The sequence below is a fragment of the Carassius auratus genome, chromosome 43, assembly GCF_003368295.1.
Source record: "Carassius auratus strain Wakin chromosome 43, ASM336829v1, whole genome shotgun sequence".
Taxonomy (NCBI): Eukaryota; Metazoa; Chordata; class Actinopteri; order Cypriniformes; family Cyprinidae; genus Carassius; species Carassius auratus.
This window is the reverse complement of record NC_039285.1, coordinates 17579041-17603713: the sequence shown is the minus strand read 5'-3', so window position 1 is coordinate 17603713 and position 24673 is coordinate 17579041. Positions and strand designations below refer to the sequence as shown.

The window sequence follows — 24673 nt, the reverse complement described above, 5'->3', positions numbered from 1 at the left end:
GAAGGGAAACTGGTCTGTAGTTCTCTAAAAGTGACGGGTTGAGGTTGGGTTTTTAAGTAGTGGAGTTATACGAGCCTGTCTAAATGATGAGAGAAAAACACCAATGTGGAGGGATGTGTTAATGATGTGGAAATGGCTTGAAGGAGATGAGATGGAATAGGATCAAGCTTACACGGGTAATACATTTCTTTATGTACATAATTATGCACAAAATAATAAACAATTATAAATAACTGGTATTAGTATCAGAATATATTCAAATTTATAATAAATATCACAATACAAGCCTCTGTTATGGTATTGCTCTATATTGTATTGAAATTCAAAACTTACCATGCATCATCTTGGAAGTAAAGCTTAAAGGGTTAGTTCACCCAATAATCAAAATTATGTCATCAATAACTCACCCTCATGTCGTTCCAAACCTGTGAGATATCCGTTTATCTTCGGAACACAGTTTAAGATATTTTAGATTTAGTCCGAGAGCTCTCAGTCCATCCATTGAAACTGTGTGCATGGTATACTGTCCATGTCCAGAAAGGTAAGAAAAACATCATCAAAGTAGTCAATGAGGGTCAGTTAGAATTTTTGGAAGCATCGACAATACATTTTGATCCAAAAATAGCAACAACTACGACTTTATTCATCGCACGTCCTAATTTTGCCAAGTTCGATGTGTTCCTAGGTCAACATATTTTGTTGACCCTGGAACAACATTTTACTCCAAAAATATATTCTTAACCATATCCCTACACCTAAACCTAACCTTAACCATGAGTAATCCCTAAAATCAGAGGAAATGATAGATGAATGACACTGATGTACAAGCAACAAACACTGATTTTAAGCGTAAACTTCACAAAATCCAAAAACTGGTTCTTCCAATCTGATTGGTTAATCACAATGTTGTTCCAGGGTCAACAACGATGTTGTCCCAGGAACATGTCTCACTTGGTAAAATCAGGTTCTGCTTATTCATCATTGTCTTCTCTTCTGTGTCTGTTGTGAAAGAGTTCAAAACTGCAGTGTAGTGATATCCGGTTCGCGAACGAATCATTCGATGTAACCGGATCTTCTTGAACCAGTTCACCAAATCTAACTAAATCATTTTAAACGGTTTGCATCCATTAACTTTTTTAATGTGGCTGACACTCCCTCTGAGTTAAAACAAACCAATATCCGGGAGTAATTCATGTACTCAAACAGTACACTGACTGAACTGCTGTGAAGAGAGAACTGAAGATGAACACCGAGCCAGATATCGAACAAAAGATTGACTCGTTTTCACCAGTAGTTCTTTCTGACAGTTCGATTCAATAAACCGGTTGAAGAAAACGGTTCACCGGTTCAGAGGGAGTGTCAGCCACATTAAACAAGTTAACAGCTTAAGTCATTTGCGGATTAATGCGTATTGGAAACGTTAACCGTTTCAAACTATTCAGTTCGATTTGGTGAACTGGTTCAAGGAGATCCAGTTACATCGAATGATTCATTCGTGAACCGGATATCAATAAACTGTTGTTTTGAACTCTCTCAGAACAGGCACGGAAGAGAAGACAATGATGAATAAAGTCGTAGTTTTTGCTATTTTTGGACCAAAATGTATTTTTGATGTTTCAAAAAATTATAACTGACCCTCTGATGTCACATGGACTACTTTGATGATGTTTTTCTGACCTTTCTGGACATGGACAGTATACCGTGCACACGGTTTCAATGGAGGGACTGAGAGCTCTCGGACTAAATCTAAAATATCTTAAACTGTGTTCAAAATCTCAGCACCCATGATATGTACAAGTTCAGTCATTTCTTTCACGAACGACATGTAGGCTACCAGTTCAGTCATTTCTTTCATGAACGAGAAGATCTCTCGATCTTGTTCAGACTCAAAGAAACTCTCTCAGTGAAGGGCGTATTCGTTCACTACATTCAACAAATCACATGCTCCGTCACATCACATACTCGAAGGCTATTGCCTCGAGGTTTAGTCATTTTTTGACAGGATGAAACAGTCCACAGAGCTACCCGGTTTACTGATCTGTGCATGCGCTGTTAATAGCGCCGTGCTGCTGTGGAGGGAGGAATTTCAGTGAATGAGAAATATTAGTCAATGGATTTCGTGTACGACACCGAATCGTTCACCTAAAAGATTTGTTCAATAAGAACAATTTGTTCACAAACAGAACATGACCATGCCATACTCAAACTGTGTACTCTGCGTATAGGGAGCGGCGGTACTGTCCCAAGATAACAGTTTTCTCCTATAATGCCTGATGAGTTTGGAGACCTCCTGACAAGACATCAGATACAATTCCTTCATATAGAATCTCTCCAGATCTTTCAGATTCCTAGCTCTATGTTGGTACTTCTTCTATTAAGTTCACCCCACTCATTTTCTATAGGGTTCAGGTCAGGGAACTGGGACAGCCATGGCAGAATCTTCATTTTGTGCTCAGTGACACACTTTTATGTTGATTTTGATATTAGTTTTGGATCATTGTCCTGATGGAAGATCCAAACTTGGCCCATTGTAAGATTTTTAACGGAGGCATTTTAGCTGTTGGTATTTGATACCACAATATCACATTTCAGACTTAGATTTTGTAATATTTGTGCATTTTTTTTTTGTTCTTTGTCTGTTGCAGACTGAGCCAGAGATTATTGAGGAGACTGACATTGACCGACTGGCGGGCCGCCTTTATTTTGGCTGTGGTCAACAAATCAAAGGTCAATCTGGGACATCAACATTGAGTTCCCAGCCTTCCATAGATGAGGTTCGTCAGCAGATGCATCTGCTGCTAGAAGAAGCCTTTAGTCTAGCTTCAGCTGGCCACACTACTTCCAGCAGACACCATCACTCTAACCATCAGCATCCACAACTGGGACCCTATGGCTTGGGTCCAGTCATCCCGTACTCAGAGGTGGTGACCAGTGCACCGAGCACCAAGAGTCAAGGGCTGGGAGGCATACAGTGGGTGCCAGCCTATAGACCAGACCCTTACCAGTGCAGCCTTGCCAAGCAGGTACAGTTATAGATCTGATCTATATATATGTACAGATATATCAGAAATTATCCTCCTTGCTTAGAACTTTTATATGCTAATATGTCAATTCATCAAAAAGACATTCAGGTTCACTCAGCTTCCTGAGATGGTTCTTGGGTCTCCTCCACCCCCTGTCCCACCAAGAACAGGCCCTCCTCCTGAGTCATCACTGCGAAGGTCATTACACTTCCACATACTTTGCTTTTTTTTTTTTCAGTGACAATTGCAAAAGTTTGTTTAGTACTTTTAAATGTTCCCATAATTTACTATTGTTTCAAACCCAATCGACTTTCTGTCTTTTGTAAAGTAGATGTGGATAAAGTTAAAAATAATTTTAAAAAAGTACAGAGAAGTACCATTAAAGTAGAACATATGACTTGTTTTCTATATTCTAAGTCTTCTGATAGCTGGTTATCATTAAGTAATAATGATTACTTTTCAAGTTCTGTATTCATGTGAAGTTTGGTGTCATTTGTTGCATCTGTTCTCTTTGCATCTATATCTCACTGAAATCTGTATACATTATATAACATATAACTTTATAGGGTTATTTTGTACTTGTTTTCCTTTTTGGAGCTTGACAGCACCAGTAGCTATTCAGTTCCATTGTAAGGAGAAGAACAGACAGGACATTGTGTTCAGCATTTCTACTGAAAGTCATATGGGTTTGGAATAACTTTCATCATATTCAGGTTTATTCCGGTGCTAAATTTAGAAGTGTATTTTTAAATTTTAAATAACTGTGGTGAAGTCTACCATGTCATGTAAATTTTTTATGTAAAGGCAGCAGAATGACTTTGCTAGGAAATCGATACTGTTATCTGGTGGTGAAACCATGTCAATACATGTATGAAATTGTTGCCATGTTTTTCAGGACATCTTCAGATCTTGGTCCGAAAGGTCATTCTAAATCGTCAATTCTGATTCAGCATGACAGCACCCCACATAGGCCAAACAGCAGAGCGCCACTCCCACCTGTCACTACTGAGGCCATTCCCAACCACTCAGGTTAGTGTGCGTGTGTTTGTGTGTATTGTTATATGTTTGTCTCTGTGCACTAGTTTTTGTCTGTGTGTGTGTGTGTGTGTGTGTGTGTGTGTGTGTGTGTGTTTCCTACAAATTATGTTGATGCATAACTCATCCTTTTTTTTTTCAGAATATGTAAAAATCTCTAAATCTCAGTATTATTTCTGATAATAGCATGAACATTGGATGAGCATTGACTGGTTTAGGCCTGTCATGGACAGACTCCCAAAGCTTTTGACAACCTAAATTCTGGGCAGTGGTCAGTTCACAGCAATGACATGCTTGCTCATTTGATAATGCTTATCTATATAATTTAGAAATATAATACAAAAACTCATACAGTTGTATTTTTGCCTCCATGTATTGAATTTTGGGGGTATTCAAACTGCATTCTACTAGGCTAAATTACACAGTAAAAAGAATGTACTCTCAAGGCTTTGCTTTTGGTTGTTTTTTTGCAAAGTGAGTGACATTCGATAATTACAGTATTATCATAAACAATGCATATATTGCCCACCACTAAAAAACTATCATTCTTTTTTGTCCCAAAGGAAATCCCATGACAGCAGTGTATGCCATCCCAGCCAGTTGTCCAGGATACAAGGGATTTTTCATCTCTACACCACCCTCCTCCTACCACAGCCCATCCTGGATGTCTTACCCCCCTGAACCAGAGGATGTGCCCCCTCAGTGGACTGAATCTGTAAGAATGCAGTTATCACACAGTCCTTTATCATGTGTCTAATTCTGCTTCACAAACTGGGTTGCATCCCAAGACCCTAATGTTATAGTGCATGTACCATCAATACAATTGAATGTGGCATAAACCTCATAGACTGCAACCAAGGGAAGCAGAACTGGTCTGTCACATGTGCCTTTAGATATAGCCATGTTCATTCTGATATAGCTGTTATACTAAAATATACAAAACATTATTACAAATAAAATTGTACAACCTTTTTTTTTTTTTTTACTTTTAGAACCTATAACATTTTTAATGTTTGTAACCAAAAGGGAAAATAAATAAATAAATAAATAAACAAACAAAAAACAGCAACAACAAAAACCTTCTAAAACATGGAGGTGACAATCACATAAGAATTTAGTGTAGTTTATGAGACTAGTAAGTATTAAAATTGTCAATTGCACTAATTTTTTTTATAAATTTCTTAGAAATCATGTTAAGAACTTTCTTCTTTTTTGTCTAAGATTTCAGTCAGAAAGTAATTATATCTAATGAATTTCTTTTTTTTTATTTAATGTCTATATTTATTTTCATAAATTAATATGACATTAATTTGATGGACATTTTCCATTTAGTTCAAAGAAATAAGTCTAATGATTTATTAGGAAAATGCATTCTACATATCGGGGAATAAATAGGCTTAATTAGTCAACATTAATAATTTAATTAATTATGATTTGTTGCAATACGTTGGACTGATGTGTTGGTCTAATGCATGTTGTGTGACAGTTTTATATGCTTGAATGGCAATTTAGTACATTGATAATCTTGTCGGATGGAAAATTAAATTCCAAATCACACTCAAAAAGGAGTAAATTCTAAAATTCTGAATTATGCCCAACCCTGGTGACAAGGTGACCCTTGTTCAAAGTGTTTATGATTTCATAATTCATAGTTTAATGAAAATGATCAAATCACACATTTCAAACTTGTTTGAATGGGGTGTCACTATTATTACTTTCAAGTAGATCCTTAAGCTTTTCATTTTCCTTATCGTGATTGTCGTCCTTGTGCATTTGTCTGTTGGTTCCCTTTTTAACTATAGAATTTGGTCAACTGCAGCACAGATCAAGACTCACTAAAATAATACACTCTAGCTGGATGGTATTAGCACAGGTATTGTTGAAATGGTAGGAATGGTATTGTTTTTCTTTCAGATGCCCCTACCAGGCTATGCAGAGGCCTTTCCTCACCCTCATTATCCTCAGGGCAGCCCACTCCTGTGGCACCACCGGCAGGCCGTTGAAGGTGGTCCAGATAACCAACCCTTTTCCTCCACTGTCGTGTCCCAGCAAATTCTAGCAGAGCCCGGAGATCCGGTCAGCCTCGACACCCCCCTCAGCAGCCTTTCCACTTCAGCCCTAGTCAAAGCCATCCGAGACGAGGTGGCCAAACTGACCAAGAAGCAAGCAGACATGTTTGAGTTTCAAGTTTAGAACTTTCCAGTGGATTCATGGACTAGCTGCACTGAGACTGAAAGTCTGATACATTTATGACTTCTGATTTCACTGGATACTACTTTGTTTCCCTTTCAGTGAAACACCTATCTACTTTTACAGTTTTTGTGTGGTTCTTTCTGCTGATGTACTATAACATTGATACATAATATTTTTTTTCTTTATTGTAGTATAACACTAATTTGTTTTTAAAGTTTTTATTTAATGGGACAATCTGCAGTTTTCCCTTTTTCACTGTGTTTTGTTTTATAAAAACCGAGCAATGTAATCAAAAGGATGGTCATTAATTACACATTCCCATTTTGTTAAACCCCCCTAAAAATGTATTATAAAACGCATAAATTAAGATATTTTTAATATCCTCTTTTATCCATCTATTGAAAATCCAGCCAACCAAAAAAACAAACAAACAAACAAAAAAAAGTTTCAAAAAGTTCATAAATACATGGTAAAATAAACCCATATAAATTGAGTGGTTTAATCCAAGTTAATCTTTGTTAAAAACGTGTTTAGGATTTTGTTGTCACACGTCCTCAAGTACATTTAAGCTTCTGCAAGAACAAGGGAGGTTACTCGAGAGTCAAGCAAGTAATGTACATTTGACAAAAAATTATGAGATAATATTAACATCTGCATTTGTGTTCCAAAGGGTTTGGAAGAGTCTGATGGTATTAGGGGTATAATGGTACACAGAAGTCACAGTTCAGTACATACTTTGTTTTCGCTTGATTTGAGTTTGATTTGAGTTGAATTTTTTCATTTATATTTTGAACAGACAGTAGTGCTACACACACATGTAGCATGTACAGTTGTTTTGATTTGAATTTTTGATTGTATCATTTCAAGCAAAAACAGAATGTTCGGACTTTAGACTTGCGAAATTAGGCTACATAAGGCACCTGCACAAAACAAAAATGGCAGACAGACTAAATCAAAATGCAAATTTATTCTCTGACAGCAGGTCATGCTGGATTGATCACACTGACTGTATTCGTTGCCTGACTTGCTGAACTGAACCGAGACATCCCTACCATTTCAGTTCTGGATAAATACATGTACAATTACACCCCTAGAAGGTATAGGAAAGAAGAGTTTTTTTTATTTATTTATTATTATTATTATTATTTTTATATATAAAGTACAAAAAATCTGACCAATTGCATTGTGAATAACAAAACAGTTTAAAACAATTTACAGTCATTTCCAAAGCTCAATTATAATAAATTATAATAAAATTAAATTATAATAAAATAAAATTCCTACCAACAATTTTACACATGATTTTGTGTCTGCAATAGCTCTGAAATGATATTGGACACTTACCATGTAGACATCTTTTATTTGTAACTTTAAAGCGCTTAGTTCATATACATAATCAAAAGAATGTGGTATGCTTTACAGTAATAGCTTGAGCTATATCTATGCCATGTTAAATTGTTCTGTTAAAGGTGCTAATATGTGCATTAAGTTAGTCACAATTTTTTTTTTTGAAGTAGTTGAAATAGTAGAAGTAATGTTTATATGCCAAAACAATGATTTACTTCAAATCAGTTTGACATGTACTTTACCCAAGATTTTTATACGATCTGAAAGATTACCCAGAAATCTGATGATAATCACTTTAACATCTCAAAAATGATGTAGTACTTTCATTGTCAACTTGGCCCACATCATCTTCCCAAGTAAAACTATTAACTTTAGCAATTTAATATTTTATATATATATATATATATATATATATATATATATATATATATATATATATATATATATATATATATATATACACACACACACATATATATATATATATATATATATATATATATATATATATATATATATATATATATATATTTCCACTTACTGTACCATGAATATAGCCATTGCTGCTGACATGGTGTTAGTTTATAAGGCAGCTTGAACAACTTTCTTAATACACAGTTTAATTACATGACTTTAACACACAAACATTAAAAATACAATAAACAATGGAAATGAACTTTGAAAGATAGAGGTAGTCCGTTGTTGTAAGTTATTATATTCCTGGTAACATTTGGTGATCACACTCAAATCCTGTGGAAATGTCACAACTATTGTTAAAAATAAATGTTTGTATTTTTCTTTCTTTCTTTCTTTTCTTTTTAAGTTTCAATTTGTTGATATAAGTATTATAAAACCAATATATTGATCTTAATTTTGATTTGGAATTACATACAGTATCTGATAAACGAACAGCACTATCAAGAACTGTTTGAGCCATTTTTGATGAGAAGTTTTGCAATAAAAGGTAATAGAATTAACAAGGTTGTTTTTATTTAACTTTTTTAACTCAAATTTATTTTGTTTCCTACATGGTTCAGAAATTAATAAGTAAATAAATCAACAGTACTTGTGTTATATATATCGGAGCGACTTGCATTCATGTTAATGGAACACTGTACTTTGGCTTCACTCCCTCTGCACATTTACCACATCTAACACATATTCTCTTTTCTTTGTATATTCAACAACATGTGCAAATTACTGATTCAACATGTGTGCTCTCTTATGCTGTATCTCATAAATCTATAATATAATTCCTTTGAGATAATCTTTGTGTCAAACACAAGCAAACTGGTTTCTGTCTTAATTTTCTCAACTTCTCTTGTCCTTCTTCCAGTACTTTTTACAGAGTAGTTTGACAGCCTCATTTTTTCAAGTCTTTCCTTTATAAAAGTGAGAGGTATTCCAAACATCATAGCCTTACAACCTTAATTTCTTCTTTCCATCCACTCTTACCAATTTTGCTACTTCGATATCTCCAACAGTACTCATTGTCTTTGTTTTCTCCATCTGCACTTCTGTATTATAGCCTATAAGCAAGTTATCATCTCCCAAAACCTTTTGTTAACTTTCACAGATCCAATCCCTTTACTTCCTTTACTCCCACAAAATGTACCACAACATTAAACAGTTATGCTTTCAAATCTTTATCCATCTTCTCTTCCATTCCATTCCACTACACTCCATATACTTTCCACCCTGCAAAGTAAGTCACCTTCATGATAAGATTTATTACCTCTTATCACATCTGCCTGCTCATTTTCCCTCCTTTCATATACATTTTCTCTCTTGCTCCCTATCAACTCCATGTCGCCAACACCTGACTCCATCCCTTCCATCCTGTCAGATTTTGTTGTTTCAGCTGGAGGTGTTGAGTACTTGTTCGCTGCATTTCCTTCACTCTCCAGTCCAACTCACCTCAAACCATCTCAGCTGGATTTAGGTTGGGTGATTGTGGAGGCCAGGTTATCTGATGTAGCACTCTATCACTCTCCTTCTTGGACAAATAGCTCTTACATTTCCTTGGTGTGTTTGTGGTCAGTGTACTTTTGGAAAACAAATGATGGCCCCATTAAATACAAACCAGATGAGATGGCATGTCGCTGCAAACATGGTAGCCATACTGGTTAAGTGTGCCCTAAATTTCATAATAGTATGTTATAAAACAATAAAAAATAAAGGAGTAACAAGTGTAATGGGGGCCAGCGAGGCCATTTTCAGGTGAAGATGCTAAATGGAGGCTTCGCGGCTATAGTTCGTTAAACAACGTTATGTAATTCTGTCTGACGACAATGCCATTTTTAACCACGAAGCCAAGGCATTCAGTTGTCATCCACACTTAAATGTCCGAAGACATAACATTCGCCTTACTGTGCATGTTTAAACTTCACAGAGATGATAAAGTTCTAAGTTTCATGCAATTCCTCTGGCAGGATTAATTTATTTAGTGAAATATTTCACCATTTACTGGTGTGATCACTCAGGATATATCTAAAACGCAAATTGCCCTTGTGTTTTGCCGCAGGAGAGCAATTGTGAGTATATTTTCTGTTTTCTTTTTAGTACCGTAATATGGAAAGCATGCAAAGTAAATATCTTTAGAAACTGTGTGAAAGTTGAATATCACGTAACTGCAAATTAACGTTACTGCTATAAACATGTCTATTGGTACAATATCTTACAAGACTAAACATCCTTCATTGTTTTCGAAGCCTACGTTTCCACAGTCCATACTACAATGCGAAAACAGAATTCCAATTTATCCGCTATGAAGAGCGTGTAACCCCCTTTTTACTTTTCAGCATCCTCCAGCTCATGTAGCAGACATTAGCATAAGGCTGCCTCTACTTGCAGTGCAGGCTACACAGGTTCTCCAAGACATCACACACCCCTTTTCCTACAACCCCCTCCCCTACTCACCGCCCGCAGCCCCACAGTCTAACCCCAGTGCAAGGCTGCCTCCTCTCATGGCACAGGCCCCGATGCCCACCATTCACCCTCTCTTTCCCCCTCTTTCATACACTTCCGGAGTCGTCTCAAGCGTGAGCAGGCCTCCACAAGCGTTGAGCACATCTCTGCAGGCGGCTCAAGCAGCTATTTTTTCCTTTTCCTCTCATGCTCACCTTTACTTCTCCATGTTCCGTCACACCCCAACCATCCTTCCAAACATCACCCCCTGTAGCCAGCAACAGCATGGCACAGATTTTATCAGAAGGCAGAGGGCTCCAAGACCTATTAGAGGCCAGACTGATTCCATATCAAAGAAGCTCACCGAACCCTCATCCACTTATTAACATCCACTTATTCATCTATAGCGGCCCATCCTTACTCCATCCATCCTAGGAGTCACGGCACAGCAGTGCCCGCCCCCACAGGAGCCTTTCCCCATATTTCCTCACTGCCAAAGCAGTCTGCTCCCACAGGAGCCTTTTCTGTTTTTCCTCACTGCTGCATCAGTGTCTGCTCCTGCAGGAGCCTTTCAGTCAGTGTACTGTTTGAGTAAATGAATTACTCTGGGATATTGGTTTGTTTTAACTCAGAGGGAGTGTCAGCCACAATAAAAAAAGTTAACAGTCATTTGTGAACAGTCAAAAAGTTCCTGTTACATGGAATGATTTGTTCGCAAACCGGATATCATGTCGTTCCATGTCGTATTAATAACTCACCCTCATGTCGTTCCAAACCCGTAAGACCTCCATTTATCTTTGGAACACTGTTTAAGATATTTTAGATTTAGTCCGAGAGCTCTCAGTCCCTCCATTGAAACTGTGTGCACGGTATACTGTCCATGTCCAGAAAGGTAAGAAAAACATTATCAAAGTAGTCCATGTGACATCAGAGGGTCAGTTAGAATTTTTTGAAGCATCGAAAATACATTTTGGTCCAAAAATAGCAAAAACTATGACTTTATTCATCATTGTTATTCTTCATTCATCATTGTCATAACTTTAATGAATTTTAATGTCTTTTATTTTAGTTAAACATGAATGTAAACTACAATGGGTGATTATTGTAAATAGCAATTGGTGTTTTTTTTCCGAGCATCCTGTAGAAAATAATAGGGATCATAAAAAATCTGTATTTTTTAAAGTATTGTCTATATATATATATATATATATATATATATATATATATATATATATATATATATTATTATTATTATTTATAAAAATTGCCTCATCAGAAATGTCTGTTGTTACCTTGATTATCCAAAACTGTTTTTATGTTTTGTGATGTTTGTTCTTGAGTTGTGTTTCCTGAGCAGTTAAACTGCCTACTGTTCGCCAGAAAAATTTATACAATTAATAAATTGAATATAATTAATTCATTAATTAATTCATTAATTAATTCATTAATTTAAATAAAAAAAATCCTCCTGCACATTCTCAGATTATGCAGCATTGTCTGCTTATTTGACACCTTTTAACAATGAGTATGATTTTGGGATCAATCTTTTCAGACTAAGGACAACTGAAAGACTCGTACACAACTGTTAGAAAAGGTGAAAAGATGCAGAGCCAGGTTGTGTAAACTTTTCGAATTGGTTGAGCAGGATAAATAGTACTTTTTTTCTGAAAAGTAGTAATGTATGTGTGTGTGTGTGTGTGTGTGTGTGTGTGTGTGTAGAGAGAGAGAGTTCAGATGCAAAAAAACATGTAAGTGCCGTAAGTATTATATCATATATAATGCTAAATACTACTAAAAGTGGGTAATTGGCACACAAGGGAACCATTTTAAGTACTACAAAGCACCTTCGCCAAGGTGGAACCCCATTCTCCTCAGATTTGAGATATTTTACCCTACTCTCATGTGTGTGCTGTAAATAGGAATTTACTAAAATGGCAAAAGCTGAATCACTTTTAAGCTTTCCGGAGGTCACAAATTCTCATGTGGGGACACTTGGAAGACTTGATGATAGCTCATCACCCATTTGTGTGCATTAAAGCACCTGACCTAACCATTTACAAAACATATAATCCAGCGTTTTACTTTTTAATTGTGTAATCTGTAGTGAAATATTTCAAAAGTAACCTTCCCAACCCTGTTTGGGCACCAAATTAGCCTATTAGAAGGTTTTCATGTGAGATTAAAGACTGGCGTAATCACATCTGAAAATTCAGCTATGCCATAATAGGAATAAATTACATACTGAATGCAAATCTTTTGGTTTATTGCAACAACAAAAAAATAATAATAAAAAATAATAATAATAAATAATTAATTAATAAAGTGTCCTATTTCATTTTTAAACCAGCTGTGAAATTTCTGTATTTTCATTTTCCAAGGAGTGTGAGTTATATTTACCACGGAAATGATTGATGCTTATCACAAGTCTTAAGCTTATTTTTATTATTATTATTATTATTAGTTACCAACGAATCCATTCACCTGTATTGCCAGTAGATGTCATCCATGATCTTTCGTGTGTTTTGTATTCTAGTAGAGAAAGCGCCTTGAAATGAATTTATACCAAATGTTCTCTCTAATGGCTACTGGATCACACCCAAGGTTTGATATATTAAGATGTTTCTCATACATAGCCTACGTTTGGACAGAGTTACAGTTATTCATCACAATTTTTTCTTTATACCCTGACAAAACATCCTGTATCCATTGTTATTCTGGCTTCTTACCTGTACTAAACTCCAATTCTAAACATAATTTCTAATGCTCTCTGAAATACTGCTCATCTGTTTTTTTTTTTTTTTTTTTTTTTAACCATAACCATTAAAATGTCAACAATCTAATCCAACACTGGAATTAGGTCTCTATTCTCTATTAACTTTAGAATTTTCTATTTAATGCTTTCCCCCCATTTTCATTAAACACTTTGCACATCAATATTTTAAAGCAATTAATTCAATTAATAATTGAAACAACAACTGTCTTCCAAGAAGAAAAATACGCAAGGTCCTCTCTGCATTAAACCTCATAGATGATCACTTATAAATGGCTCCACTTCATAAACTCTTTACATTAGTAAATCTAAAACTAATCTCTTAGTAATCAAATGGGCATCGCAGAAAATTATGTTTCACATATTACTCATTAGAAGTAAATTACTCATTTTATTAATCTGAAATACTGTACAGCACAGAGAGATTTCAGCCAGTGCAAGTGCTGTGGTTCATGATCCATTGAAGTATTGCTGAGAGCAGGCTCCCAATGCTATTTATCCGCCTCCTCCCTGCTACTTATCAGCTTTTCAATTACTGTAGCTATTGAACTGTATGCAGAGATGGGCAAGTGCACTGTCTACTAGAGAGTTCCTAATGTCTGGACTGTGTATTCTTCCCATGAGCGTGTTAAATTATATTTCTACAAGTGTTTTTATGTGTATATTGTCATGTGTAGTGTGCAGTTTGAGTGAATGGAAAATCTGTATTATAGTTTATGTTAATATGTCAAATGTTATGCCGTCTTCAGGATCATCTAAATATCTATCAACAGGCAAATTTAAAGGTGCTCTATAGAAGTAGTTATCAAACATGGGGCCACAACAAACTTCCAAGGGGGGCACAGAATGTGTATTTAAATCAATAAACTATTATTATTATATTATATTAAAATACTGTCATGCTTAAAAGTGGCTCCAGTTTGGATACAATAGGGTCTTAAAGTATGATATTCGCCCTGATTGTTGATTCGAGGTATTCTCCTGCAGTTTTTGGCCCAAAGGGATGTTATACTATAGAAACTATAGACTAATAAATAGCATGAATAAGAACTACACTTAAACAATTTAGCTTAGAGTTATTGAAATCTTCATAAGAGCTCATCACACATTTGTTTACAAAATGTGCCTGAACTAACCATTTGATATATAGTGCAGCACCTATTCTATCTCCCTTGGACCCAAGTAATGAGGTCGCTGACCTCTTTTAAAACTATGACTGACAGGTCTTAATACGGCACATGAGATACTTTGAGGAATAAGGTTGCAGTGGGTCATTGGTTTATAAATCATCAAGCTGGATCATACATGAGGTGAGGTGATGTGGGAGAAGAGAGCGATGCATGCTGGGAAATCAGGCATGTTCTTTCCTTTCCTCTGGTGTTTCACAGCAGAGTGAAAGGAGGGGTTTGTAATCGCATCTTCTCAGTAATTAAAGAGTGATATAGAAACAGGGGAATAACACACTGCAGAAGAGATACACGTCACTGAGTTTAGTCTTTAATTCCGTTTCTTTTTTTAATGAGAGCTCTCTCTCTCTCGTTTGCCACTTTCTCCCTTGCAAACATACACCACTTACTTGAGATAGGCACTTCAGCCTTTTGTTCAAGAGTTTGCAAACTGTATCATACAATTTAAATTCCCAATTAGTTTTCATTATAAGCAAGCATGGCATAACATCTCAATCACTATAAACAGCGATGAATGAAAATAGACTTTGGATAATTTTTTTCTTCCCAGAACAAAACATTCTTTAGAACTGAGAAGAAATGGGTACATGTATTGAAGCACTCAGATATGACAGTGATTATCAATCATGAATACAGACTCGAGGCATTTTATACTTAAAGAGCCAGTAAGATGAAAATTCTAAGCTTCCTATCACTGTTTATAAGTCCTGTACATTAGGTTTAAATCCATCCAAGGTTAAAAAACATTGTCATTTTGTCAAAATATCATTTTAAAATTACTTCATTTCTCAGAGATCCCCAAACGGTTCGCGCAAAGCTGTTCAAAAGATTCAGTTTCCTTATACCCCACCTTTCGGTAGCATACTGTGTTCTGATTGGTCAACTAACATAGTCAGGTTTGATTGGTTGTTCCGCACACACCTCCATGATAAACTATGCGTTAGCATCATAGGTCAGCATCTGTACAGTATGGAAAGAGGGCTTAATGATAAAGCTATATGATGCAGGGGTAAGAGGTAGGATGTTAAATTGGATTAAAGATTTTCTGAAGGAGCATACCATTCAGGTGAGAGTAGACGGATCTATGTCCAGTAAGGAAAATGTGGAAAATGGAACCCCTCAGGGAAGTGGTATTAGCCCAGTGTTATTTAATGTAATGATTAACAATATTTTTAGTAAGTTAAATAGAGGTTGTGGAATGGCATTATTTGCTGACGATGCAGCTGTTTGGAAAAGAGGGCGGAACTTGAATTATATTTATAAACAAGTACAACAAGCAATAATAAAGTAGAGGCATGGGCAGATGAATGGGGTTTTAGAATTTCAGTATCAAAATCAAAATATGTTGTGTTTGGTCTAAAAAGGAAACTTTTAGATAAGACTTTAAGTATTTATAATAGTCCTATAGAAAAAGTTAAATCATTTACGTTTTAAGGAGTTTGGTTTGAGGAAAGAATGACTTGGAAAGAGCACATAAATAATACAGTGAAAAAGTGTGAGAGGGTTATTAATACCTTAAGATGTTTAGTTGGAATGGATTGGGGTGCAAGTAGAGAGTGTTTAATGATGATTTTTAGGGGAATAATTAGAGCTAATATTGATTATGGTTGCATGGTATATAGATCAGCATCAGAATCTGTTTTAAAGAAATTGGAAGTAGTACCAGTACCTCCATGGTTACTGCCAGTCCCTAAAGTGGACCTAAGTATTTTAGATCAAATAAAGAAATATGAAGGTAATCCTGTGGATATGGTGTATAATCATTTAAAGAAAATCTGGCCCGAGTATGTGCAGATATTTAAGGATGGTTCAATGAATTTAAGAAGTAGGAAAACCGCAATAGGAGTAAGTATTCCTCAGCTGAAGTTAATGAATGGAAAGCGGTTAACAGATAGTATGTCAGCAGTGTTAATTTTGACACAAAATTTTAATTTCGTTTTAGTCTTAGTCTTTTGACTATAATTCTTTTTAGTTTTAGTCAAGTTTTAGTCCTCTGATTTTTTTTAATTTTAGTCTTATTTTAGTCGACTAAAAATGCTTGGTATTTTAGTCGACTAAAATTGCTTGGTATTTTAGTCGACTAAAATTGCTTGGTATTTTAGTCGACTAAAATTGCTTGGTATTTTAGTCGACTAAAATAAGACTAAAATCAATAACAGATTTACTAGACAATATTTTACAGCTGGTATAGGAAACAAACTTAACCAAAATATATAAAACACAAATTCAACTTTATTTCAACACAACTGTGTCTTTATTTCGATTCAAAAGCTTTTATGCAGCAACAAACACTGTCATGATAATGTAAACAATAACTAGCTGCCAACTGACCATCAATAAAAGAAAAATAAAGTTAGGTCCAGGACCTTAAAGCTTACAGATGAGCTGAACAATAAGTGCATACATTTAAAGTAAATATTTAATAAGTTGGGTGGATAAAAAAAGTAACAAGATTTTATAAGGTATTCATTTGTCTAGCAATATTGTATGTTTTAAATACTACAATATTTCTAGATTAGTACGTATAATGATATAGGATGTGAACATTCACGTTTCACATGACTAATATAGAAATATTTGTGATATTGTCAACAAGTAGAACATTATAAAATATACTAAACATTAGTATTAATCAAATGTATGTATCATTATATTACGTATTAGTATTGTGCTCTCATCTAACTTGAAGAAGGGGCTATTTTACAGTACTTTTCAGTTCGTAATATTTAATGCTACAACATCTACGCACTACAGTCTTCCAATTTTGCTTGGATAAATAAACAAAAGAACATCGTTGTGAAATTACATTTGAGAAATTGTCCAGGTGGCTCGTCTGTAAATGTCTTTTCAAATTGGTTGTGTTCTTGCCACGAATGAGCGCTCCGCGTGCTTTACACTTTGTTTTGTTTTGTTCGTCGTCAAATGTGAAGTGAGCTGTGGACATTTTGTCGCTCTTTTAGACATCATCTCTTCGAATGCCGACTTCCCGGGAGCTCATTTAAAAACTTAAAACCTTCGCTTCACGTCTCAATAAGTCAGGCTCGGATTGGTTCTCTTCTCTCATGCAGTCTCGCCTGTTCCGTTTTTCCGGTCCTTTATTCGTTGACGATAATGTCAATCAATTTAGTCATAGTTTTAGTCTCCATCAGTGCCTTCTTTTTTAGTTTTCGTTTCGTTTCGGTCCGCAAAATTATATTCGTGACGAAAATAATGATGAAAATATTTAGTCAACGAAATGAACACTGTATGTCAGCCATTACTGCAGAGGTGGTGGCTATTTTATTGGCCTTGGAGTGGGTGGAGGAAAATGGACCAGGGAAAATAATAATTTGTTCAGACTCAAGTGCTGCTTTAATGGCATTAAAGGGAAGGAAAAGTGAAGCCAGGTCAGATTTAGTTGTAGAAGTCTTAGTAACACTTAATAGAGTTAATAAAATGGGGAGTACAGTTGGATTTATTTGGGTACCTGCTCACATTGGTGTTCAGGGAAATGAAGAGGCAGATGAAATGGCAAGAAGTGCAGTAAATAAAAGTGAAGAAGAGTTGGAGGTTATGTTCGGTAGGGTACAATGTAAAAGTATTATCCAAGAAAGAACAATGAAATTATGGCAAAAAGAATGGAATGAGGGATATAAAGGCAGACATTATTATTCTGTTCAGCCAACAGTAGGACGTAACCTAAATACAACATTAGAAAGGAAAGAGAGTGTCATTCTAACCAGATTAAGGTTGGGCCATTGTGCACTAAACTTTGGGTTAGCAAGGGTTGGAAAACATCCAGATGGCAGATGTAGATGTGGACAAGAAGAAATGGTGAATTATGTAATAATGGATTGCTCCAACCATCATACAGCAAGACGTCACATGATTTCAGAGTTATTAGAATGTGGAGTCTCTAATATATCTGTTCAGACTATTCTTAATCCAAAGGACTATGAGTCTAAAAAGATTTTTATGCACAAGACTGGACTTTACGCAAGGATTTAAAGGATAAACAGAGTCCTCAAATGACCTGAGGAGGGCAGTAATACGCTGGTGATGCGTCTATCCTGCCGCAAATTCAAAAGAAGAAGAAGAAGAAGGTTAGCATCTGTTTGGGGTGAATTATGTCTTATTCTTCTCATCGCGAAGCAAACAGTAAAATAAAAAACTTGAACAGTCTCGCTGCTTTTTCTTCTGTGTGTGTGTATTCAAGCCGCACGCTTCAGTTTGAATCTGAATAGCGCGTTCATCGGGGGGCATGGTCACATTAGATATAGTGAAGGGAGACGTGAAAAACAGACATCGTGTTGTTTTCATATGGATTACTTTATCACAGAATATCTGTTTTCGGCAGCACTTGTTTAGTTTTAAAGTAGACGTCAAGCTTTCTATAGATATCTCTCTTATGTCTCTTCATTGAGTATTCACGGAGTTACACTTCATTTTAATGACGTGTTTGTACATGACGATCAGCGCAGACAGGCTGCACATATGGCAGGCCGTTTCAGCAAAAAAAAACATTCCAGCGTTACTCGTCGTTATTACATTTTTACTAGTAACAATTCAATTGCAGAGCTCTATAATTTAATTTTTTACTAGTAACAATTATGATTGTAGAGCTCTCTAATTGAATTATAGAGCTCTGCAATTGTATTCTTACTAGTAACAACTGAATTAAAGAGCTCTATGATTAAATTTTTACTAGTAACAATTCCAATTAGAGAGTTCTGCAATTCATTTATTACTAGTAAGAATTCAATTGCAGAGCTCTGTAATTCAGTTGTTACTAGTAATAATCCAATTGCAGAGCTCTACAATTCCACTAGAGAGCTCTCTAATTCAATTGTTACTAGTAAAAACTGAATGATAGAGCTCTCTAATTGTAATTGTTACTAGTAAAATCTGAATTAGAGAGCTCTTTAATTCAATTCTTATTAGTAACAATTCCAATTACAGAGCTCTATAATTGTATTATTACTAGTAGAAACTCCTATTCATGAGATGCAAAACAGATTGCAGATATCCCACCTAAAAAAGTGCATTTCAAAATAAAAGCCCTGTAGCGTGGTTCTAAAGTATCCTGAAATATTTTACAGACTTAGGTAACATTAATCATGTTCACATTAAAGCAAAATTAAGATGATGCCTGAGATGAATATTTACAGTGTTTAGAATTGATATGCAATAATAGAATGATTGTGTTTGTTGTTTAGTAAAATAGAAAACATTAGGCCAAATAGTCTTAAACTTTTTTTATAAATTGTGACTCGAGGTTAAATCTAGCCTAAAGTTTTTTCAAGTTTTTTTTTTCTTCTTCTTCTTTTTTTCTCCAGGTTACAAGATTTTTTTTATATTTTGCCTTCAAATAAGCTTATGCCTGTTGTGGTTGCATGTGTTTGTTGTTAAGTAAAATGAACAAGAGAACACTGAGGAATTCTGACTGTGCATTTAACTCTTTTGTATATATAAAAATATATATTATCGTTAGCCCCATATCATAATTGCCTAAGTCATATTTCAATGTTTTTGGTAAACAAGAAAAAACTAATTTTTTAGAAATCACATTATTACTTTTTATTGATATTATAACAGTACATTCAACCAGATGTGTGAACAAGTATGCAAAAAGAAAAAGATCCATCATCAATTGCCTAACCAATAAAAGTGACTTAGGCAGAATATGCCATGACTTTCTCTTACATATAAAATGCAAACATAACAAAAGTAGTTTTTCTCTCCTAAATGTAACCAAGATGTGTAACTTGTGAACCCTAACCAAGTTGTTTCTTATTAATGTCTAACCTTAACCACTGTTTTCCTTTTCTACCCTTAATCAAAGTTCCACTTAGGTGCTGTGCAAACATAACCAAAGTTTTTTTATTCTCCTAAATATAACCAAGATGTGTAATTTGTCCTGACGGCAGTAATGGGATGGGACTTTAGGCAGTCCAGAGAGCCATTCTTTCAGGAAGGTCTGGTCAACATTTGATATGGGCACACATGGGCCAGTCTGGTTGATCTTGGGTTTACACGGATCAGTTTTGGATTTTAACCACGATCCGATGGTTCTGGGGGCGATGCAAAGTGTTGAACAGAAAAGATTCTTACACACACGTTTACGTCTATCTGCCAGTTGCAGGTGGTATAATAGGGACGTTGTTCTCCTAGATGCAACACCACCTTTCTTCTGTTTTATGTGCACATTTTGGACTAGAGTCTGGATATACAGCTTGCGTGTCTCCCAGAAAGGCATGGACCAGAAATTGTTGAAGATATCTGTTCTATGCTCTTCATTCAGTTTCTCTGACTTTAAGCAGTGATGTGTTGTGTAGGGTGGGCCCATGGTCTTTGGTGGTCTCTCCTGTCCCATTGGATTCTTCTAATTCTCCCCCTTAAGACGCTTCTCCTTTATCAGCTCTCGCTTCACATATCTGGCCTTGGGCGCCTATGACGTTGAACAGCAGAAGTTTCAATTACATCTCCTGCATCTCCTTCACTGACAGCTCCTTGAGCTGTGTCTGTATCACTACCATTATCTGGGCTGTCATCTTTCTCAAGTGTATAGTACTCATTCAAGACAGTGTCATCGATTTCACTATTTGACGATAAATCAGGATCTGATTCAGCTTTGGAGGCTTTACTTCCTGTTTCCTCTTCTATCTGTTGCCCCATGTCTACGCCATTACCTTCTTTCTCAGGTCTGCTCTCATCTAAATCCTCCAACTCCACTACATGGGTATCAACTTTATTTCCTGAAATTAAAACTGAAAATGGAGTGCTGTTGAGTATTTTAACTCAGTAAATCATGTTAAATTCATAGGTCCACTGCAAAAAAAAAAAAAAGAAAAAAAAAAAAAAAAGAAATCTAAATCTTACCAAATACTTCTTATGTCTAGTCAAAATGTCTAATTTATAAAAATAAAAAAAAAATATTTTACTTTTTTATTTTACTATTTTTACTTTTATTTGCACATAAAATGTAAATGCTTGAAAAATTACTTCACTTTCCTAAAATTGCCTAAAAGTCTTTTTATGGTGATGTTTCTTAACTGTAAAGATTTGTTCTGACCAGAAATGAGGTTATATTTTGCTAGTGTTGGCTAGCTACTTCATCATATCTTGTAGCAAAAAGTCAAGTTTAAATACACAGTTTATAATTCCTTTGATTGACTGAAATTACATTTAGTGTCTTAAAAATTTAAGAAATATGAACTCTTAACAGATGAAAACGAATCAAACAGAAGTGCTAATACATCACTTCTGTCTTCCCATGTTTTCTGCCATTTTGTTTGTATCAAAACTGCCTAAGTCAAAGAGATGATAGACTTTGGCCTTTTCAGAACTTTTACTATTATGATCATTATTATTATCAATATCATTATTATTATTATCATTACTATTACTATCATCATTATCATAGATTTTGGACTTTTATCATAGACCTTTCAGTGTCCCTGGGATAAAGGCCAAAATCTATGATAATGATGATAGTAATAATAATGATAATGAAAATCATCTAGTAATTCTCTTGGTTATGGATGGATTGATTCATAATTGAACATCATCAGACAAATAATACAATACAGGTGATAGTTTTTATGCATTTATTACAAAGACATTAGCCAACTATTTTCATAGGCTAGGTTATTATATATAACGTTAGCCTCAAAGCATAATAAGTCATTTTTTGGCCCAATTTATATATCTGCCTAACTTTACTGTCCTACCACTGATGCATCATCCTGCCTTTCTGAATATGTCCTTAGCCAGTCACAACACTTATTAGAATCCAAAAACACTATCATCTCTTTGACTTAGAGCTCTTTAATTCAGTTGTTACTAGTAAGAATACAATTGCAGAGCTCTATAATTCAATTAGAGAGCTCTACAATCATAATTGTTACTAGTAAAAATTGAATTATAGAGCTCTATAATTGTAATTGTTACTAGTACAAATTAAATTATAGAGCTCATTAATTGAATTGTTACTAGTAAAAATACAATTACGACGAGTAACGCTGGAACGTTTTTATGCTGAAACGGCCTCCCATAAGAGCTCTGTAATTCAATTGTTACTAGTAATAATTCAATTAGGGAGCTCTATAATTGTAATTGTTACTAGTAATAATTCAATTAGAGAGCTCTATAATTGTAATTGTTACTAGTAAGAATTAAATTAGAGAGCTCTTTAACTGTAATTGTTACTAGTAACAATTCAGTCAGAGAGCTCTATAATCCGAATTGTTACTAGTAACAATTGAATTGCAGAGCTCTATAATTAAAAATGAATGGAAGTCAATGGAGACATATGACTAGTAATAAATGAATTTTAGAGCTCTCTAATTGGAATTGTTACTAGTAACAATTCAATTAGAGAGCTCTATAATCATAATTGTTACTAGTAAAAATTGAATTATAGAGCTCTGTAATTGTAATTGTTACTAGTACAAATTTAATTGTAGAGCTCTATATTTGTTATTGTTACTAGTAAAAATGAATTAGAGAGCTCTACAATCATAATTGTTACTAGTAAAAATTTAATTATAGAGCTCTATAATTGTAATTGTTACTAGTAAAAATATAATTACGATGAGTAATGCTGGAACGTTTTTATGCTGAAACGGCCTCCCATAGGCGGAGATTATTATGCAAAGTGCTCCTAGTGACATACATAGAGATGAGCAAAAGATTTGAAATCTATGACGACTCGTTTCAGCGATTCAGAGTCGACTCCTTACTTTAGAAGCCAATAACTTTATAAATCGTGTACTTTTTGGTTTAATTACTTTGCACATTGTTATATGTCTTAGCAGTGTGTGGACACAACCACCCCTACAATGATAAAAATTCTTTTTTTTTTTTCAATTCTTAAAAAACCTAAACAGTTTCGATTAACAAGCAGTTTTTATTTTCTGAGCAGTATGACATCATATTAGCACAGTTTCTGCCCTCAGCCAGTTGTACTCATGCCACCATTTTCTCCGTGCTCTAGCAGCTGTAGCGACACCAATGTCTCATAAGCAATGCAAATGTTTTGTTTTTGGACGTAAAAGTGAACATAGGAGTCTTTATGTCTATTTTCTCCCAAAATCAGAGTCACTGAGGATGCTGTATGCAGGATGAAGAAGGCAGGACTTGTATAAAAAGATGGATCAATACCAACAGTTTGAGGTCCAACTTCATACTTAGAACATGCAAGTACCTGACTTCATATTGTTTGCAAATCACCTTTTTAAACATGCTTGTTAGCAAGTTGTCTCTTACTGTATTCACAGATGCCAGAGCTATGATGTTAGTGACAATAATTGTGTCATAAATGTTTTTTTCTCATGCTCAAATACCATTAAAAAACGTATCAAATTGTATCTTTTATTGAGAAGGTGAGACTTTTCCGCCATACTTCATGTTGCACTTTCTCCCATTCATAGGGAGTAGGAGTGAACAGTAAATTGCTGCGCTCGGAAGCTCTAAAATGCTACCTTTCTAAGGTCACATTCTAAGGTAGGAAGGCATCAAGGCATGTCCAAATCCAAAGTAAGCTTCACTTCCTGTCTCATGAGATACCTTCATCTGATCGATTTTTTAAGGCAGCATAGATGTATCCTTTTTGCACTTTTGATGTTATTTTCCAGTGAGAAATCAGTATTATAGTAATTATATATTTGTTATCACCAAAGCTCATTCTGTTTTTTTGAAGATCATTAAACAATTACACTGCCTCAGAAGCCTGTCCGAAATCAGTTAAATGAGGTGCCTTTAAGCAAAAACGCTGCCTGCAAAGTATTTACCTGGTAGGGCAGCAAATCAGCTGCCTAGGCTTTTGGACGCAGTCTTTGTATATCTTAAGTCTTTGGTGACATTCTTCAATTTTGTTATTACTGGAGTATCCAAAGCACCAGCTGTAAAGGCTGCACCCTCTTCTTGAAGTGGGGTAGGAGCAGCAGCTGATTTGCATTTAAAGAGACACAAAAAATTGCGTGTTTTTGCTCCCGCTGAAAAAGGGTAATTTTGAGCATTGTATAATAAATGATCTGCGGGGCATTTTGAGCTGAAACTTTACAGACACATTCTGGGAGAAACCCTTAAATTTATTAATGTAAAATGGGGCATACTAGGCCCCCTTAGGTGTCTGATTTCCTTTATGGTCATTTAATTAGCACTGTTCGCTAAGGTTCTAAACACTAAACCAGAGGAACAGAGTAGATTTTTCTCTGCTCAAAAAAAAAAAC

General features: G+C 35.1%; 1 protein-coding gene across 1 annotated transcript in view; it reads left to right on the top strand.

Annotated features, from left to right (window-relative positions):
* The window catches only part of LOC113061815 (UPF0606 protein KIAA1549L-like), a 74632-nt gene extending 68008 nt beyond the window's left edge, over positions 1-6624 (top strand). Inside the window, exons 18-22 of the mRNA XM_026231258.1 lie at positions 2646-3023; positions 3124-3221; positions 3919-4052; positions 4622-4773; positions 5973-6624. Coding sequence (XP_026087043.1) covers positions 2646-3023; positions 3124-3221; positions 3919-4052; positions 4622-4773; positions 5973-6251 — 1041 coding nt within the window. The 3' untranslated portion in view covers positions 6252-6624. The remainder of the gene's footprint in view (positions 1-2645; positions 3024-3123; positions 3222-3918; positions 4053-4621; positions 4774-5972) is intronic.
* The last annotated feature ends 18049 nt before the right edge of the window (positions 6625-24673 follow it).